A 20,313-nucleotide genomic window follows, 5' to 3' on the forward strand; every position below is an offset into this window, starting at 1 on the left:
GTCCTGCGGCATCGAGTCAGCCCGACCGGCGTAGAAGTGAGAGGCTGCTCGCGGGATGGGTTCCGCGAGCAGCATCGTAACACACCGGGTGTGCCATCCTGTGCAATTGCACGGTTCGTACACCCAGTGGTACCGGGCCTGCTTTGCATTCTGTGAATTTCTTATTCATAAAGATGGGCAAAAAAAGCCTTCCCCTTCTGTCTTCCAGCAAGTAGGGTATGTTAGGCTAATCCTAGTAGCTTCCATCCTCTCTGTCCCTATGAAGGTAAGGTATAGCCTCCAAAACAATATTACCTCTTTTATCCTGCTGAAACTACCTCTTCTTGTGCACCTGAGCACAGGATTAACTTTCTCTGCCACTTTATTACTCTGACTGGCAATCTTCAAGTCATCTGAGATGACTGCTCCTACACCCCTTTCCTGCTTGTTAGTTTCCTGTCATGTCCACCTAACTGCTAGGTGGGCTATGAATTTCTGCATCCTAGATACATAATTTTACACCTCTTTGCATTTAAGTACAGGTTACAAACATATGACCATTTTTTTTCGTGGTACTCATTGTAAGTGACTATTAATAAAAATTGTTTATTATGCCTGGAAAACATTTTGTACAAAAACACTGCATAGTATAGTTGTTATTAGTAGCAATAGTATTAATCCAGGATTTAGCTCTGGTTTTGCCTTACATTCAGTTTTCTTTGAGATTTCCTTCTGAATCTCTTGGGAAAAATATTTTCCTATAAGCTTTAATCATGATTTACTGTGCAAATAGCAAAACAATCTACAGTATATCTCGTTAGATCTAATGTTTATAGTTATTGTCTACAATGTTGTGCGGATGGAAGTGTTTATTTCCTATCTGTAATGCTCTGTCTCTGCGTGCTAGCCGATAATGCTCGGGAGGCTAAGGCTTATGTAAAAGTAAAATGCAATAAAAATGACACCATATTAAAAGAAAGACTCTAAGGATAAAATGACAGTTTACTTGGTGCTAGTTACTTAAAAATTAAGCACAAATTCTAGAAAGATGCCATTATCTGGTCACAGTGAAGCCAAGAATGTGGAGGTCTGGCAAACATCACTTGATGTGCCTGGTAGAAGAGTGATAACCATGGCTCAGTACAGCAAGAAAGTGATCTGAGGACTGGAAATTTAAACTGACAATGTTGAAGTAAATAGCCGAGGATTTCTGTGCATGTTTTTTTTTTGTCTTACCATTTCACAACAGTATTAATTTACAGCTGCAGCCACCTCGGAGACAGACGGTCTCAGAAACTGGCATGATATTTCCAAGCTAGTTTGCAAGTTGCTCACCTATAATAGGTGTTCTCCGTAGAGAGAAGAATAAATCAGCCACACAAGTAGGCAACGTCATCCAGTGGCACTGAGACGAAAAAAGTTCTGTCTGACTATGTAATGCCCTTCCTGCTCAGCTGCCCACCATACAAGTCTCCTCAATCCTTATGGCAAGCTATTCTTAAGGGGAAGCTGGAGGGATTAGTGGCTGATTTTATCCTTCTGACTACACAGCAATTTAGTTGACTCTGTGAACAAGCAGAATAAAGTCAGCCACACAAGTGGGGACTCTCAAGCTGAGGGCTGCATATGATTGGTTTGTTATTTTTGCATGTAGGTAGAGCATTGTATTAGATGGAGAGTATGTTTACTTTATGCACTTTATAAACCACCGAACAATCCAAAGCAGTTGACAATTAAAAAATACAATGCATAATCAATACATTAGATACAGTATAATACAACAGTTTACAACAATTAAACAATACAATAAATAATTAAAACATCAAATAATTACACTAAATACATAAAAATGTAAGAGTTGAAGGAATTAATGAATTAGTCCAAAGCTACTGTTTTGCTAGGAGCATTGTCCAAGCAGTAATGAGCTAGTATTTGTATGTATGTGGCTCCAGGTTTTCAGGACAGATTGACCTATTCCTGGTTTTACCCCGTTGCCTGCAGGGACCTGCAGTCTTGCTTTTCTAAGAAATGCAATAGGGAAGTCAGAACTACAAGATCCTGCAGACAATGGGGTAAAAACAAGGTTTGGATTAAATTTTCCTTAAAATCCGGAGCCTATTAGCAACCCTGTAATGAGCAGTAAAGGTAGGGATGGAACCATGTCACTACCTTGCAAATATCTTCTATGGAAGCAGAATGAAGATATGCTAAGGAAGCGGCCATAACTCTAATCTGATGGGTTTTCACCTTACTTTGAGGATGTAGTCCTGTTTGATTATAGCAATAAGTGATACAATCAGAGATCCAAGTTGAAAGGGTCTTCTTTGTAATGGAAAAGAAACAAGCTTGGAGTACTTCCTGTGGGATTTTCTTCTTTCTAAATAGAAGATTAAAGCTGAAGAGCCTACTCATCCTTATGGGTGTGTGTGGTCTTGGAAAGAATGTTGGTTATACAAAGAACTGTATTAAATGAAATTGAGAAACCAGTTTTGGAAGAAATTTAGGATGAGTTTTCAGAACTACTTATCCAAAAAAAACTGAGTATAAGGAGAGTATAAGACCAGGGCTTGCAATTTTCTTACTCTTCATGCAAAAGTAACTGCTATTAAAAATAAAACTATTCCAAGAAATAAATTTGATATCTGCTGTTGCTAATGGTGTGAATAGTTGCTGTGCAAGAATTACATTTAGATCCCAAGGAACAGAGGAATCTTTTATTGGAAGTTTCTGATCTGTGAGGCTTTCATGAATTTAGCAACTGTAAATTGATGGGAGATAGGAGTAGCATTGCAATTGTCGTGGGATGCTACCATAGAGCTAAGATGAACTCTAACAATATTAGCTTTCAATATGGAGGCAGATAGGGTTAGTAGGTACTGAAGGTAAAATAAAATGGACAGGATCATTAAAGGGGTCCTGTCAAAATGTGAGCATCAGATAGTAAACTTTTTCCATTTAAAGTTGTAAGATCTTCTGGTAGAATATTTTCTTGAAGCTAGAAGAGCTTTCTTTATTTCAGCAGATAACTGCATAGATGGCACAAATTGACTTTCAACATTCAATCAGTCAGCGCCAAAGACTGAAGTTGGGATATAGAATATTCCCATTGCACTGCATGATGAGGGAGGAGAATCTGTGCAGTCTTACTGGATGTTGAACCATTAGGCACTGAAGTCAGGGAGGCCAAATATGACAAGGTCAGAAAGGAATTAAGGAAATCATTTGTCCTCCCTTTCTTTTTAGCTTTTGAACTGTTTTGGATGTAACTGGAATTGGAAACATGTCAAGAAGCTCTTGATGCATGGAAGTGAGAAAGCATCTACAGCCATTCTATCCCTTCCTGGTCTCCTGGAGCAGTAAGTGAGAAGTTTGTTGCTCAGGAATGTTGCAAAGAGATATATTTGTGGAGAACCTCCAAATTGGAAAAGTTCCTGCACTATCTGATCCTGTAGTGAACATTTATGTGATTGCAGTTGGTGACGAAAGCTGTCTGCTATCTGATTCCTGTTTCCCAGAAGATAGATAGAAGAAATATCCTTTGGGAAATAGCCCATTTCCAAATCCTGGAGGCCTTGGGACAAAGTTTGAAAGAGGTGTTCCTCCTCAGAACATTGCTACCTGGTTGTCTGCCTGGATCACCTTTTCTTTAACCATAGAATCAACACTTTGACAGCATTGAAAATTGCTCTCAATTCTAGATGGTTTAATGAAGAAGCTTCTCTTCTCATGACCAGGTTCCTTGAGAGCGGAAGTTTCTCAGGTGAGCTGTTAACCTTGATTGGAAATGTCTTAGAGTTTTTTGAAACTTGGGTTGATGAAAAATTGATCTTTTAAAAAGATTTGTATGATCCAACTACCATGTCAGAATTTGGATGAGAGTGTTGGAAATCTTCACTTTTTCTGACAATGACTGAAGATTCTAATTCCAAAGAAACTTCAGTTGCCACTAGGCCTGTCTCATGTGAAGATATACACAGGGAGTGACATGGACAGTTGCTACTATGTGATCTAACATCTTCATGAAGAGGCATGCAAAAACCTGCCTCTATTATGTTTGTCCTCTGATGAATCAGAAACATTTTCCCCTGTTTTGTGTCCAGATGGACTCCTAAGAAGTCTACAATATAAAATGGCTTCATACTGGATTTAGGGAAATTGAAGAGAAATCCTAGGGATTGAAGAGTATTCATTGTATAGAGAGTAGAGGATCAAGCTTTCTTATAGGAATGGCCTGATTATGAGTCACTCATCAAGCAGTGGCGTAGCCAGAACCAATTTTTTGGATGGGCATAAAGTTAGCATGGGTGGGCTGTAGGCATGCAGGTCTGAGACCTTCTAGTTGTATTCTTATTGATAAATAATGCCATATTCTGCACCCTACAATGGCTTTCTAGGTAGTTTGCAACAGCCATTATGCATCATGCATAAAACTTTAAAACATTTTACCTCAATTATTTCAAGCACTTACCAACATTAAAAATTCTTTATTAATCTGTATTCATTTATTTTATATTTATTGCAGTTTATAAATGCATGAGTATATCATATAAAAAGCAAAGAAAACAAACAGATCCAATCAATCCTGTACTAAAACAAAAATCTATGAATTCTCTCATGAGTCCTCTTTCTAGAAAGCCAGAAATCATCATAACTATAATAAAATAGCATTAATCATTAGAACAAGTGCAGAGCAGAACTAGAATAATTCACATTACAATCAACATGAAAAAAAAAATTTCAAATTCTGGTGTCACCTCAGCAAAAAATATCCCTCCACTGCTAAAAATTTTGTGAAGTAACACAAACTCTTGCAAAAAAAGAGGCATCTAGAACCTTGCCATTCCATACAGGCACAGCACGGACTCTCAGGACTCAATTAACAGAAACATTATGAAAAAGCAGGTCCACCCATGGCTACACCACTGTCGTCAAGGTAGATAACAACAAAAACATTGTTCATTGCAAGGAAATTTTGTGAAAACTCTGGGTGTCACTGAGAGGCCAGATGGAAGAACACGATACTGGTAGTGGTCATTCACTATTGTAAAATATAAAAATGATCTGTGAGCCTTGTTCATTAAGGGGCAGATTTTTAAAATTACGTGCGGGGATATATTTGTGCGCGCTACCCGGTGCGCACAAATGTATACCTGATTTTATAAAATGCGCGCATGTTATAAAATCCAGGGTCGGCGCGTGCAAGGGGGTGCACACATATGCACCTTGCACACGCCGAGCCCTAGGGGAGGCCCGATGGCTTTCCTCGTTCCCTCCAAGGCCGCTCCGATATTGGAGCGGCCTTGGAGGGGGCTTTATTTTTGTTCCCCCCACCTTTCCCTCCCTTCCCCTATCTAACCCACCCCCCAGCCCTACCTAAATCCCCCCCTACCTTATTTTGTTGAGTTACGCCTGCCTCTGGCAAGTTACGCCTGCCTTTGGCAGGCGTAACTTGCGCATGCTGGCTGTCTGCTGGTGCGGCAGGCCCCGACACAGGCCGCTGTGTCGGGGCACTCGGCCACGCCCCCGGACCGCCGCCACGCCCCAGACACTCCCCAGACTGCGGCCCCGCCCACACCCCAGCCCAGACCCGCCCATTTTTGCAAGCCCTGGGACATATGCGCGTCCCGGGGCTTGCGTGCGCCGCCGAGCCTATGAAAAATAGGCTCGGCGCACGCAGGGGGGGGGGGTTTAAGGGTTACACGCATAACCCTTTTAAAATCCGCCCCTAAGAATATAAGAGCTGGCCAATCCAGGTCACAAGTACTTGGAGGGATCCCAGGGATAAACATTGGTTTTCCTCAAGTCTACATGCTTAATAACAGATTATGGACTTTTCCTAATTTCCTCTAGAATCTCGTCAAAATCTTTTTCAGCTTAGCAATACTAACTGCCTTTATCACATCTTACAGCAATGATTTCCAGAGCTTAATTGTGCATTGAAAGAAGACGAATTTTCTCCAGTTTCTTTTAAATATGCTAGTAACCTTATGGAGTGTTGTCTAGTTTTTGTATCTTTTTTGAATGAGTAAACAACTGATTCACGGTTTCCTGTTCCACCCCATTCATGATTTTATAGACCTCTATAATTTCTTCCCTCAGTCGTCTCTTCTCCAAGCTGAACAGCCCTAACCGCTTCAGCCTTTCCTCATAGGGGAGCCGTTCCATCCCCTTTATCATTTTGGTTGCTCATCTCTGTACCTTTTTTAATTTCATTATATCTTTTTAGAGATGCAGTGTGCGTTTGCACCATGGGGCAATACAGAGGCATTATGATATTCTTCATTTTATTTTCTATTCCTTTCCTAATAATTCTATTTAGCCCCAAACCTAACCAACAAGGGGGTGGTCTCTTAGCATTCATAAAAAGCACCCTATCCCCAGTGCAAATAATCCTTGATCCATATGAAATCATGTTAATTTCCACTAAATCCTTAAACTTTTGTCTAGTTTACTGCCTAGCTACTAGGCTTACTATCACATGACATTTTCCCCCTCACCGATACACAACTTTCAGGCCCACGGGCTCCCCTTGATATTTTGATACTTAAAACTCAGCAGTCATTATGATGCTACCACTATCCCTCTCAGAACAATTCTGCAAATACTGTTTCATATATATGTACATACAAATATTTCTGAAATCATGTCACAAGTGTCTGATGAATACGTCATCTGTGATTTTTGGGGTAAAGCTGCAAAAAATTTCAGAAGGTAATCTCTGAAATGGCTGGCTGGGTTGAACTAGGCGTTCTCCCTTTACTATTCATCATAGAAAAACATTAAAATGATGTTGTTACTTCAGTAACAGTGACACAAACCCTGTCCATTACCAAATACTTTGAAGTAACTCAAAACCTTGCAAAAAAGTCACTTAGAATCTATGGGGTCCATATTCAGTGACATTTAGCTGGATAACTTGTGAGTTATCTGGTTCAATGCTGACTTTTGAGGGCCTGATATTCAAAGCGCATTGAGCGCTATTTAGCTGGATAAGCGGGACTTATGTGGCTAAGTAGCTGAATATGCTCCTATGCTCTTCAGCTACCGCTTAGCCATATAAGTCCCTTATACAACTAAAAGTTACACACACAAAAAGTAGGCTTGTACTGTGCAGATCAGGATCGAAGCAAGTTAGCCGTATAACTTATTCAGCTAACTACCAATATTCGGAGTTAGCCGCATAATGTACATGTAAGTTTCAGTGCTCTATAGAGCAGATCTAACTTAGTCAGGTAGACTTATCCAGCTAAGAGCTTATATATAGGTGTATATTCAGTGGCTTCGCCGTGCCACTGAATATACATTGTAATTTAGCCAGATTAGTTGTAACCAGCCAAGTTGCTTACACGGCCAGTTTTGTGTTGCGTTCATGCCTGCTCTTGCCCTCGCTCCACCCTCTCTACCTCTGAGGCGACTCCCTTCGGGTCTGATGGACAGTTGCTGCTGCGGCTTCTCCTCGCTGTTTTTTCCCGGACTCCCCAGGCTGGCCTGACGCTGCGGATCCGCCATGTTCATGATGACGTAGGGCGTGCGCGCTCCGAAGTTTGTACCAGCAAGGGCGCGAACCTCGGGGGCGTCCCCCGTAGTGACATCATCCGCTTCCAACATTAAAGGTCTTTGCTTACGCTTAAGAATCGAGCTTGCTTAGGATTGATTGTGGGGATCATCTCGATCCGCTTCATTCTCCGCTGCTCTGCCTCTTCAAACTTACCAGGGGTATCCGCTCCTCGGGGGCCCCGCTCTCTCTTCTTGTTTTCAGATTGCTAAGACGGGATCTGGTACTTGCTCCTCGAGGGCCTCTGTCCCTGAATGTTCAGAAGACTCCCTATTGCCTGGAAGCGATCGCTGACATGAACATTGTGAGTTTCTATTCCAGTTACATATAGGAACCGGTACTCACTCCTCGAGGGCCCATGTTCCTAGAACTCTGAAGATTCTCTTCTGTCTAGATGCTATTGCAGGTACGGAGATCTTGAGTTATTATTACAGATTGCAGATAGGAACCGGCACTCGTTCCTCGAGGGCCCATGTTCCTAAAACCCTCCGAAGACTCTCTTCTATTTCAGAAGCTATTTCATATACAGATATTGTGATTTCTTATTTCAGTTTGCATTTAGGAACCAGTACTCGCCTAGAGGCTCCTGTTCTTGAATATACTAACTATTCTCTATTGCCTAAGAAACCATTACAGAGATAGGTAACAGTGAGTTACCATCGTTCTCTCAGAGCTGTCCCTGGAACCAGTTACTCGCTCCTCGAGGGCCTAACTGTCTCCAGCTACTGAGCCTTCTTATTAATCTATGTGAGTGTATCATCTACTTCTGGTTATGTATCCAGCATACCCTGTCTACTCACTATGAGTCTCTCTCTACAGCTCAGCAAACCCGGAGCTAGAAGTTCCAGGATCTGAAGGACTTCAGCCCTGCCGGGCACATCAGCTCACTGCTGCCACCTCTGGTGGTTCTACTACCTGTCTAATAAAGAACTGTCTGTGTCTGTCTCCATACTCCAGCCTAGTCGGTGGTCCCTCTCATGATGTCCTCTTGGGGGCACTGTCATCTGCCATCGACCCAAGGATTCACCAATCTACATTAGAGTGCTCATCTCTCACTCTTCAAGAGCTGAGTACAACAAACTGCTACCTTGCAGTCTAAACCCTCAACTGTTGCTAACATCTCCTTCCTCAGGAACTATATCATAACCAATTGCTACTTCTTAGCAGAAACCATACAGATGGCCAACACCTCCCTTCAGGGGAACTCTCGTATATCAGGTTGCCACTCTGTGTGGAGATCCATAACAGATACTAACTCCTCCCCTCTGGAAGAACAGATCTTATATGGTTGCTGACCTCTCCCCTCTGGGGAGCAACTCCATAACAGTTTGCCAACAGACCGCTAACCCTAGCAGAATCGCTAACAGATTGCTAGCTCCTCCCCTCTGGGGGAGCAAAGCTCAACAGGATTGCTAACTCCTCACGGAGATTCCTAACAGACTAACTCCTCCCCTAGGGAGGAGCAACCCTAACAGTTTTGCTAACTCTGCAGTCTAACTCTTAACAGATTGCTAACTCCGAGCAGCAAACCTCAACATTTTGAATATCTACTCCTGAATATTTCTACCACTTAACCAATTAAAGTTTAGTTGGATTACTCATTATCCAGCTAAATTTTAGCCAAATAACTTTGGGCTGTTCCAGGGTGGAGTTAAGTTAGCTGGATAAGTTATCCAACTAACTACAATATTCAGAATTAGCCAGATAAGTTATCCAGCTAATTCTGATCATATTGTAACATAGTCCTAAAGTTAGCTGGATAAACTTGCACATAGAGAAAATTAATCCAAACTGTTGTTACATGATGTTAGGTTCCATATTAAGAATCACCACCCAGGAAAAGGATCTAAGCATCATTGTAGATAATACATTGAAATCCTTGGCTCAGTTGTACGAAGGCAGTCAAACAAACAAACAGAATGTTAGAAATGTTATTTATTTATTTAAAAAATGTTTAAGCCCGAACATTTCAATGCAATTCACGGAGATTTACAAGTTTTATATACACGAATTAAACACAAGGCTGAAGTTTTACTTATAGTGCCTAAGATGCTTGCACTAATTCTGTCATAGCACAAGTCCCTTACAACATGATCATGCAAACTCTCAGGGGCTGGAAGGAGGAAGACGCCTCATCCTGCACTTGCAGTGGCTATACAGGCCGGAAAAAGTTAGAGGCGTGTGTGCATCAACCTAGAGGGGCCATTAGAAGACAGAAGCATGTTTACATTGGCCCACATGAGCCGGGAGAAGGTAGAGGTGTGCTTGCGTCTGCATGTGGGTCAGAATGAGGAGATGACAGGAAACAGTCCCACAGTGAATTGGAACAGGAGTTATGAAACCAGCACTTACTCATCTGTTCATTATGTGTTGCAGAGATAGCTGGAAATCTTAGCTAAGATAATCTGCTCCAGCCATTTAATAACATGCAGATGTTCAGCAAGTAGAATCTCATGTTCTTACAGGCACCATGCAGACTCCACCTCCAGATCCTATGTTTCTTGTGAAACCACTGTATCTGTATCCTCCCCCTACCACCCAAAGAAAAGCAAATGATATCCCTGCATCTAGCACTTACCACACCAGGCCTGGGGTAGGGCACCTTGCCCTCGTAGGCAGCCCATTGGTGCTCTGGTCCCTCCTTGTGGGCAAAGGGTCCGTTGAAGACCTCCCAGATGTCAGCCATGCGGTACACGCACACCGCAAAGCCCTGGAACACATTACTGGAAGAAGAGAGCAGGGACAGGAAGGGAGTGTGAATGGTTTGGCCTTGTAAACAGTCAACTTTTTCACTTTCAAATGTTTCTTGGCACATTCACTTCCTACTGTGCTTTCCAATGGCCCAGGGCACTGCAAAGCTCTGAGAGTGACTGTCTCCAGGCTTTTGGGTCTCACACCTCCATTTTTTTTCTGGTGTGAACAATGGGATTAAATAAGAACATGTGCTTTGAATGGACCTGTCAGATTTCTATTTCTGGAGTTTAAAACTCCATGTTGTCATGTATTTATTTTTGAACTTTTGTAATCCATTTTGAGGAGCAATTGCAAAGACAAAAAAAAAATCCAATTTAAATAGAATAAACAGCAAAATCTAAAGCTGTTCTGTGGATGCTGGCAGAAAAGAGGGTCTTACGAAATCCACAGTCAAAGAGCAAAAACAGAGAGGAAGGGGAGGGATGAGAAGAGAGAGAACAGGGCAACATGATAAGTGAGGAAGGTGGCAGAAAGAGGGAAGCAGAAAGAGAAGGAAAGGTAAAATCAATATTTTTACCAATGTGTGTTAATATTTACAGAGTACTTGTCCCTTTTTAAGACTAAACAGAAGGTCAGAGCCTGATCATTAAATGATAGGGTGCAAGTCTGGAGGAGTGGATGTGAGCTGATGTAATGGAGAAAAGGTAAAGAGACTTGGGCAGGAGCTCTTACCTGATCGTGCTAAAAAGGGCGTACACCTCTGGATTTGTTTCATCTTTGGTTCTCAGTAAGAAAATATCCTCTGTAAAACATAAGAGAATGTAAGAGAAGTAATCTCTACCCCTGCCTCATTCATCCTCCTTCTTCCCCCCACCCTCCCTTGCCATCTTCTGGGCCACTCTCACACCAGTGGGCTAATACAACCTCCCTCACATCCATCCCTCTCATCCTTCCACCCCTCTAGTTTCAGAACCTTTGTAAATTTATGTCCGCATTCATCAGTTATCTGTAACGAGCACACATTGCAGGGAATTGAGGTTTATATAGATAGCAGATTGCACATGATAGTATTTTGGCCACCAATTCTATTAAGGGGGTCAGTTTTGAATGGGTTTAACTAGCCCTCTTGTTAAACTGGCTTTTGAAAATTTCCCCCACTGACTGACTCCCTACATTCACAAGGTGGCCAAATGTAGCCAGTCAGAAAAGGGGTGGCTCTGGAGGCATTAGGGAAGAAAAATGCTCTGGTGGACCTCAAGCCATGGGGTGGCGATCCTAATGTTAAACTTAATTACCGTGAAGCCTTCTGGATTTATACTCTAAAGACCTCCTTTCCAAATGGGATGAACGAGGAACTCAATTTTGCTACATTAATGTAATCGAAGGAGGTGTGGCAAAGAATCCTTGAGAACATGGATCTAATGGTTGGTCAGATGGTATTACGTGACAGCGGATAGGTTTAGTGGAGAAAATTTGGTGACATATAAATGATGCTTTACGCCAAGGATCAGCTGATTTTGAATGGCATCTGTTTGAAGATCGAAGGGTCGGCCAGAAAAGATGCCTTGAACAAACAAGCAGAATGGCGAGAACCCGTTATACAGCGATGCAGATTAACATCCCCTGAGGAAGGACGGTTTATTTGAAACATGTACATGTTGGGATTATTTACAACTATCCAAGATTTATAGTAGGGTTCATAGCTTACATTCAAAAGGTGTGGAAAAAGAAAAGTGGAAGTCATTTGTTTTTGAAAAAAATTTTGGGACTTTAGCATATTAAGAAAATTTAAAAAATATATATATGGAGGTGGTTGGTAGTGAATGATTACACATACACGGTGCAGGGGCACTATTCTAACATATGAAACCTTCAACCTACCCCCAAAAAATTTTTTTTTCAAAACATGCTAAAGATTTTTCCAAACCCAAAAGTATATTACAGCCAGAGATTGCTGGTGAGTTTAAAATATAAATACTTCATGAAATTGTGTTTAAATCAGATAGCTCTTAGCCTGCTACATGGTCCTGCCCCTGAGGATCCAGATTGGTCAAAAGGGATTGCTGTGAATATAATGTTCTGGCAGCTTGATGGCTAGAGAGGGCTGAGATGAGTTGAGCCATTGCTCATCACTATATATCTGTGAACCTGTTCTTGGAAATAAAAAAATTCTGTGAAGTTTGTCTAACTGTGTTAAGTATGTAGAAGATTGATATAACTGAATTAACTGGTCTGGGCTAGAGTTTGGAATATGGTTCTGATTTCCCTATGCTGCACAGTTTTACCCAATATAAGGTGAAGGCAAATTTTTTATTTATAAATTGCCAGAGAGCTATCCAAAGTTTGTATTGCAGGCTAACGGGGGAATTCTTTCATCAGGTCTTCTGGTCCCTGGTTCAGCTAGGACAGGGGATGCAGTGCAGGCAGCCATTGAAGGGAGGGAGCTGGTCATAATGCAATGGCCATGCCTACAGGGAGGGCGTAGGGCCTATGATTGCAGGGTTCTGGAAGGAGCCTAGATGCCTGGCGCCCAGCCAAGGATTGTTGCTGTCTTAACTGGGTTAAGTGAACTGGGAGGAAGTATAAGAGAAGTGGAAAATCCCTAGTTAGTTCCAAACAAAAGCTTATGGTTCTGCATGAGCTGGAAGCCCAAAGGAGAAAGAGGAAATGTAACAAGGATTAGCAGCGGAATTTAATGGAGAGGTAATGCAAGGTAACAAGGAAAGAGCTGATAAAGGAGTTGAAATTCAGAATTTTTTTAGAATCTGGCATGGGCAGAGAGTAGAATCAGAAGGCCACTCAGTCACTCATTATAGTAGTCAAGCTCAGAGGTAAAAAAAAAAAAAAATCTGACAGGAGTGAGCAGCAATTACTGAACGTTAGGGGCAGATTTTACATATGTTGTATAATTAATAGCTAAATAATGAGCAGAGCTTGGAAATCTGAGCAGAAAAGGATAGAGAAAAAATAATACCCAGATTCCTTGCAGAGTTACCAGATAATAATTGGGAAATGGAACTGAGTAGTAAAGCATCCTTCCAACTCCACCAACAGGATGACACTGTTTCACTTGCTGTGCTGTACACCTGAGGCCGAGGGAGGAACTCAGGTTTCAGTCTGTCCTTGTTGGGGAAAACAACTATGAATAAGAAAATGACCTCCAACTTCTCCACACCCCAAAACCTATTTCCAGCTTACAGTGAAAAATGGTGGGAGGCTCACCATCCTAGTATATGCCTAGGGACCTTCATTTTTGGTTTTTTATTTTCCCAGGAATTTATCAGGATTTATTACCGAAAGAATAATAACCGGAGAAAATCAGTGGGAAAATGTGACTCATTTTTCTGGGTAAATATCAGAGTTTTTAATTTGATGGACAGAAGCCAGGACAATAAAACAATATTAAGTAGATTCTCCCACTTACCCACTCTGCAGCATTCCTATCTCTACCCAATCCCCTGCTTAGTATGTCCCATTCTGTCCCCACACCGGCGGAGCGCACTGTTAATCCACACTGTTAACACTGCACTGTTAACACCGGCGGAGCGCACTGTTAACCCGCAATTGGACGCGCTATTACCCCTTACTGAATAAGGGGTAAAGCTAGCGCGTCGAAAATGTGCTAGCTTTACCCCTTATTCAGTAAGGGGTAATAGCGCGTCAAAAACGCGCGTCCAACCCCCCCCCCGCATCTAACCCCCCCCCAAAAAACTAATAGCGTCCGCAACATGCAAATGCATGTTGATGGCCCTATTAGTTATTCCCGCGCAATACAGAAAGTAAAATGTGCAGCCAAGCCGCACATTTTACTTTCAGAAATTAACGCCTACCCAAAGGTAGGCGTTAATTTCTGCCGGTAAAAACTGCTTTTCTGTACACCCTCCGACTTAATATCATGGTGATATTAAGTTGGAGGTCCCAAAAGTAAAAAATAATTAAAAATAAAAAACAATAAATTTAAAATTGGCCCACGGCTCGCGGGTTGAAAACCAGATGCTCAGTTTTGCCGGCATCCGGTTTCTGAACCCATGGCTGTCTGCCGGTTTGAGAACCGACACCGGCAAAATAGAGTGACGGCTGTCAAACCCACTGACAGCCGCCACTCCTGTCCAAAAAGAGGCGCTAGGGACGCGCTAGTGTCCCTAGCGCCTCTTTTTACCGCGGGCCCTAATTTGAATAATTTTTTTTTTCTGAATCGCGCGATTTTTACTGTATCGGCCTGTTTGGTTGCTTGGTTGGAGGGGGAGCCGGGACTTGAAACAGTAGATCAGAGGGACTGGAGGGTGAATGCTGCAAGTATTTTGGCCTGCACTGGCTTCCAGCAGTTACTGGAAGCTTTGAGATGCTGCATCCGCAGCTCTGGAGCTGCTCTTTAGTCAGTCTAAAATTAAGGTGAAAATCAGTTTAATTAATTGTCACTTTTAGAAAAATGCAGGAATTTATGGGTGAAAATAGGTTTGAAATGAAAAAACAAAACCCTATATATATATGCCCCATCACACCCAGATTCCCAGCACTCCTCTAAAAGAGCCAATCTATCAGGACCAGATTCAAGCTTCAGGCACAAGCAAGCAAAAAAAAAGAAAGGTATAAAATGCTTCTGGACAGATTGTTTGCAGACTTTTGAAATAGTGCTGATTTGCCAAATGATTTAATGGACAGGAATAAATTCTACAGCTGTATTGTACTTAAAAAAAATTTCTGCACGTAAAAAAAAAGGCTAAATTTATGGATTGGCCAATTTGTGCCCTTTTACAAGTTACAGGAATTTTAAACCTTAGACAAAAGCTGTGCTATTTCAAAATTATGTAGCAAACTGACCTGCAGCTTTATTACATGTTATTTTTTTTGGCAGTTCTTAAATCTGGTGCAAATCTCTGCAAATATATCCAGATTTATTCCTCTAGTATTTCTGTGAAAAAAAAAAAAAGTTCACCAGTTGGTCTGAATCTTGTTGAAGAGAGTTTTACTGTCTTGGCAAATTTTGGGAAATTTCTTTCTCTTTTTTTTTCTAATTTTGTGCAAAATTTTTGCAGGTGGCCTCTCCAGGTGCGTTTTCCAAACATTGACAAGCAGGCTCAGTGTCCAAAACTCATCTTGCAGATTTCCAGTAGCTGAATTGGTGCTGGAGAATAAAAGATTCTTTGCAGGCTGCGGTTGCTTTTACTGGATGAACATAAAATGGTGCAGTCCCACCAGCTCTTTCATATATGACCATTGAATCTCTTGTGAAACTACTTACATAGCCCCAGCACAAAACAGTACTGTGTGGGGAATGAGGAGAGACACCTACACTTCCCTTTTACTCCCCAGTGCCTTTCCAGTGTTCTTACCCAGCTCATCAAAATGCGTATCTATCCCACCAGGACCAGGCACAGAGCAGACTAGTCGCGCCTTATTGAAGGTGCTCCATTTGTTCACCAGAACCCTCTGACCTCCAGCATCATTCTGCAAAGAGAAAGGAAGGGATCACACAAGAGGGAAGCCATGTTCACTGTACCCCCCCCCCCCCCCGTGGGAGACAGGGGTGTGCTACACCTTTATTAGAGATGTGAATCGTGTGATCGATCGTCTTAACAATCGATTTCGGCTGGGAGGGGGAGGGAATCGGATCGTCGCCGTTTGGGTGTTTTAAATATTGTGAAAATCGTGAAAATCGTGTAAATCGAAAACCAGCACACTAAAACATCCCTAAAACCCACCCCGACCCTTTAAAATAAATCCCCCACCCTCCCGAACCCCCCCAAAATGCCTTAAATTACCTGGGGTCCAGAGGAAGGGTCCCGGTGTGATCTTTTACTCTCGGACCTCCGGTGCTTGTAGAAATGGCGCCGGCGCTACCTTTGCCTTGTCATATGACAGGTCAAAGGTAGCGCCGGCGCCATTTTGTTTTTTGTCCCCCGAGGTCAGGAGCGTAGGAGATCGCTCCCAGACCCCCGCTGGACCCCCAGGAACTTTTGGCCAGCTTGGGGGGGCCTCCTGACCGCCACAAGACTTGCCAAAAGTCCAGCGGGGGTCCGGGAACGACTTCCTGCATGCGAATCGTTTTTCCGTACGGAAAATGGCACCGGCCATACGGCGTACGGCCGGTGCCATTTTGCGTACGGCCTCCATTTTGCGTACGGCCTCCATTTCCGTACGGCCGCCATTTTGCGCAAAATGGCGCCGGCCGTAGACAACATGATTCGACTGCAGGAGGGCGTTCCGGACCACCGCTGGACTTTTGGCAAGTCTTGTGGGGGTCAGGAGGCCCCCCCAAGCTGGCCAAAAGTCCCTGGGGGTCCAGCGGGGGTCCGGGAGCGATCTCCTGCCGCAAATCGTTTTTCCGTACGGAAAAACCAAAGGTAGCGCCGGCGCCATTTCTACAAGCACCGGAGGTCCGAGAGTAAAAGATCACACCGGGACCCTTCCTCTGGACCCCAGGTAATTTAAGGCATTTTGGGGGGGTTCGGGAGGGTGGGGGATTTATTTTAAAGGGTCGGGGTGGGTTTTAGGGTTGTTTTAGTGTGCCGGTTTTCCCGCCCTCCCCCTTCCCCTCCCCCCTCCCCCCGATTTACGATTTTTTGACGATAAATCAGGGAAATTGTTATTGTATCGCGGCTCTAACGATTTTTGACGATTTAAAATATATCGGACGATATTTTAAATCGTCAAAAAACGATTCACATCCCTAACCTTTATGTAACCCCTGGGCTGAGGTTCAAACTGGAGAGTCCATGGGCCACCTTCAATTCCAAGGACTCAAGATGTTCAAACTTTCCAAACAGTTCTCTGAGTTCCCAGATTTCCTGTTGGGGGAGTAATGGGGGAAGAGACTTCTCTTTAAGGCATTGAGCATTGTTAAGAAGGTCTTTGCATATGGCAGTAATAATCACACTGGAAGCTGATTGTGGTTTCCAACTTAATTTTACTGACAGTTGTTGGTGGAATAATGAAAATGACTATTTACAAAACCTCATGCAATCCAATCCATTTACATATTTAGCTCTTCAATAAATCTCTGACTTTGTAACACTTAATGCATCTTTTAGTCCATTCCTGATGGCCAATTGTAAAAGTAATTTAGAAGTTCCCTCCCATATTTTAGGAAACAGGCAAATGTAACTCAGTTAATATGTTACACCATAAAATCCCATATTGCATATCTTTGTCTAGATGAATACAATGTACTTCTTATTTCTCAGTTGAAACACCTCTCTTTGCTATCCTCTGGTCTTCTGTAATGTTCAATTTCTCCTCCCAGGAATGAATGAAAACCGTTCCCCTCCTCCCAGGAATGAATGAAACTTTATTGACCTTCAAAGGGTGAGAAGTTCCTACTCTCCTTTTAGATGGTAGCACTGAGTTCCTGGACCCTTGGGAACTCAGGAGAGAGCAAAAATAAATCAGTTTCCAAAAAGGAAGCCAAAGTAAAGAAAAAAGGGTAGATAGAATTTCTTCCACCAAGCAAAAGGAATTACAGCTGGAATTTTTAAAATGGGAGTCAGGCACCTTTTCTCCTAGTCTATACATCAAGTTTCTTTCCAAGAAACCCAAAGGCCCTTTCCCTTTTCATCGGCATTCGACACTGTTGATCATGAAATTCTTTGCTTCCGACTACGTGAATGTGGTTTATCCGGAAATGTGGTAAAATGGTTCCTTTCCTATTTACACAACTGGATGCTAGGGATGTGCAGCAGGGAGGGATTCATCCCATTCGGTTTTTCTTATTCATTGGGACCCAAATCCATTGCATCCGTTCTCGGGAGACCCCTATCCGTTCATTAGTTACATATGTATTTGTTTCCCAAAAAAACCCATCCCAATCCTTTAAATTTAATTAACTACAACCCCCCACCCTCCTGACCACTCCAAGACTTGCCAAAAGTCCCTGGTGGTCCAGCAGGGGTCCTGGAGCTATCTCCTGCACTCGGGCTGTCGGATGCCGGTATTCAAAATGGCGCCAATAGCCTTTGCCATTATTATGTCACAGGGGCTACCGGTGCCATTGGCCGGCCATCCATTGTTCCTACCATGTGACAGGGGCCGACCAATGGCACCGGTAGCCCCTGTGACATAGTAATGGCAAAGGCTACCGGCTCCATTTTGAATACCAGCAGCCGACAGCCCAAGTGCAGGAGATCGCTCCAGGACCCCCACTGGAAAACCAGGGACTTTTGGAAAGTCTTGGGGGGGTCAGGAGGGTGGGGGTTTATTCATTAGTGATACGTTGTATTCGTGGGGGTTCGCCATACATTTCGCGACCCCCACGAATACAACGAATATGGCATATAGAGATGTGAATCGTGTGATCGAACGTCTTAACGATCGATTTTGGCTGGGGGGGAGGGAATCTGATCGTCGCGGTTTTGTTTTTTTTTAAATTGTTTAAATCGTAAATCGGGGGAGGGCGGGAAAACCGGCACACTAAAACAACCCTAAAACCCACCCCGACCCTTTAAAATAAATCCCCCACCCTCCCGAACCCCCCCAAAATGTTTTAAATTACCTGGGGTCCAGTGGGGGGGTCCCGGTGTGATCTTCCACTCTCGGGCCACGGCTGCGTTAATAGAAATGGCACCGGCGCTACCTTTGCCCTGTCATATGACAGGGCAAAGGTAGCGCCGGTGCATTAGGGCCATATTGCAAAATGGCGCCGGCCAAATGGCGCCGGCATATGGCCGGCGCCATTTTGCAATACAGCCATACGGCCGGCGCCATTTTGCAATATGGCCCTAATGCATGAGGTCCAGGGGTCCGGGAGCGATCTCCTGCGCTCGTGACGTCGGGGGACAGGAACCAAAATGGCGCCGGCGCTACCTTTGCCCTGTCATATGACAGGGCAAAGGTAGCACCAGCGCCATTTCTATTAACGCAGCCGTGGCCCGAGAGTGGAAGATCACACCGGGACCCCCCCACTGGACCCCAGGTAATTTAAAACATTTTGGGGGGGTTCGGGAGAGTGGGGGATTTATTTTAAAGGGTTGGGGTGGGTTTTAGGGTTGTTTTAGTGTGCCGGTTTTCCCGCCCTCCCCCCTTCCCCTCCCCCGATTTACGATTTTTGACGATAAATCGGGGGAATTCCTATTGTATCGCGCCTCTAACAATTTTTGACGATTTAAAATATATCGGACAATATTTTAAATCGTCAAAAAACGATTCACATCCCTAATGGCATATACATTGCGGATTACCAATACGTTGCAAACGAATACACACCCCTGCTGGATGCAACAGTTCAAATATCACAATCAACTCTCCACACAACATCAACTAAAATCCCGTGTCCCACAAGGATCTGCTCTGTCTGCAGGTTTATTTAACATATATTTAGCTCTGATTACTAAATGACTTGCTACAGTCACCAATGGATACAAAATATACACTAATGACATTCAGTTTTACATTTGTTTACAATCAAATTGGGACAAAACTCTTGAACACCTTCACCTTTGCTTGCCCTCTATCAAACACAGGCTCCATCAAAACAAACTTTCTCTTAACATTTCTAAAACCGAATTCCTCTTAATTCATCGGCCTCATTCAAATTATCCACTTCAAACTATATCATTTGAAAATACTACCTTCTCAACGTTCCAATCAAAAGTTTAGGTGTTTGGTTTGAATCAATTTTGTCATTTCGTCCACATATTAAATCCATCATTAAAAGTGGTTTCTATAAACTTTGTCTTTTGTTTGGTTTACATTACTTATTGCATAATCATGATTTCCTTACCATCGTACGCACAATCATTTTTCCCCACATCGACTACTTGGTCTCCCATCTAATTCACTGTACTCATTAAAACTTTCTTCTCAGTTCAGCCGCTAGATTAATTACAGGTCCCAAACACTATGAACCCATCTCTCCTGTCCTCGAAAAGTTAAACTGGTTGCCAATAAAACAAAGAATTCATTATAAAATCTGTATGACAATTTTTAAATTGGTGAGTTCATATTCTTGTTCCTGGTCAAAAATCTATAAACCTTCCCGAGAGTTGAGATCATCTCAATGAGGTTTCCTTGACATTCCATCTGTTCGCCACGCCTGTTTTACTGTTACACGAGAATCGGCCTTCTCTGTTGCTGCACCAAGCCTCTGGAAC

General features: G+C 42.9%; 1 protein-coding gene across 4 annotated transcripts in view; it reads right to left on the reverse strand.

Annotated features, from left to right (window-relative positions):
* SEMA3G (semaphorin 3G) overlaps window positions 1–20,313 on the reverse strand; it is a 245,812-nt gene that overhangs the window by 31,255 nt on the left and 194,244 nt on the right. For all 4 annotated transcript variants that reach the window (XM_029599501.1, XM_029599500.1, XM_029599502.1 and 1 more), the window contains 3 exons: window positions 15,562–15,676; window positions 10,961–11,030; window positions 10,113–10,257 (listed from right to left, as the gene is read on the reverse strand). In XM_029599501.1, the coding sequence (XP_029455361.1) occupies window positions 10,113–10,257; window positions 10,961–11,030; window positions 15,562–15,676 (330 nt within the window). The remainder of the gene's footprint in view (window positions 1–10,112; window positions 10,258–10,960; window positions 11,031–15,561; window positions 15,677–20,313) is intronic.

Source organism: Rhinatrema bivittatum, chromosome 4 (assembly GCF_901001135.1).
Source record: "Rhinatrema bivittatum chromosome 4, aRhiBiv1.1, whole genome shotgun sequence".
NCBI lineage: Eukaryota > Metazoa > Chordata > Amphibia > Gymnophiona > Rhinatrematidae > Rhinatrema > Rhinatrema bivittatum.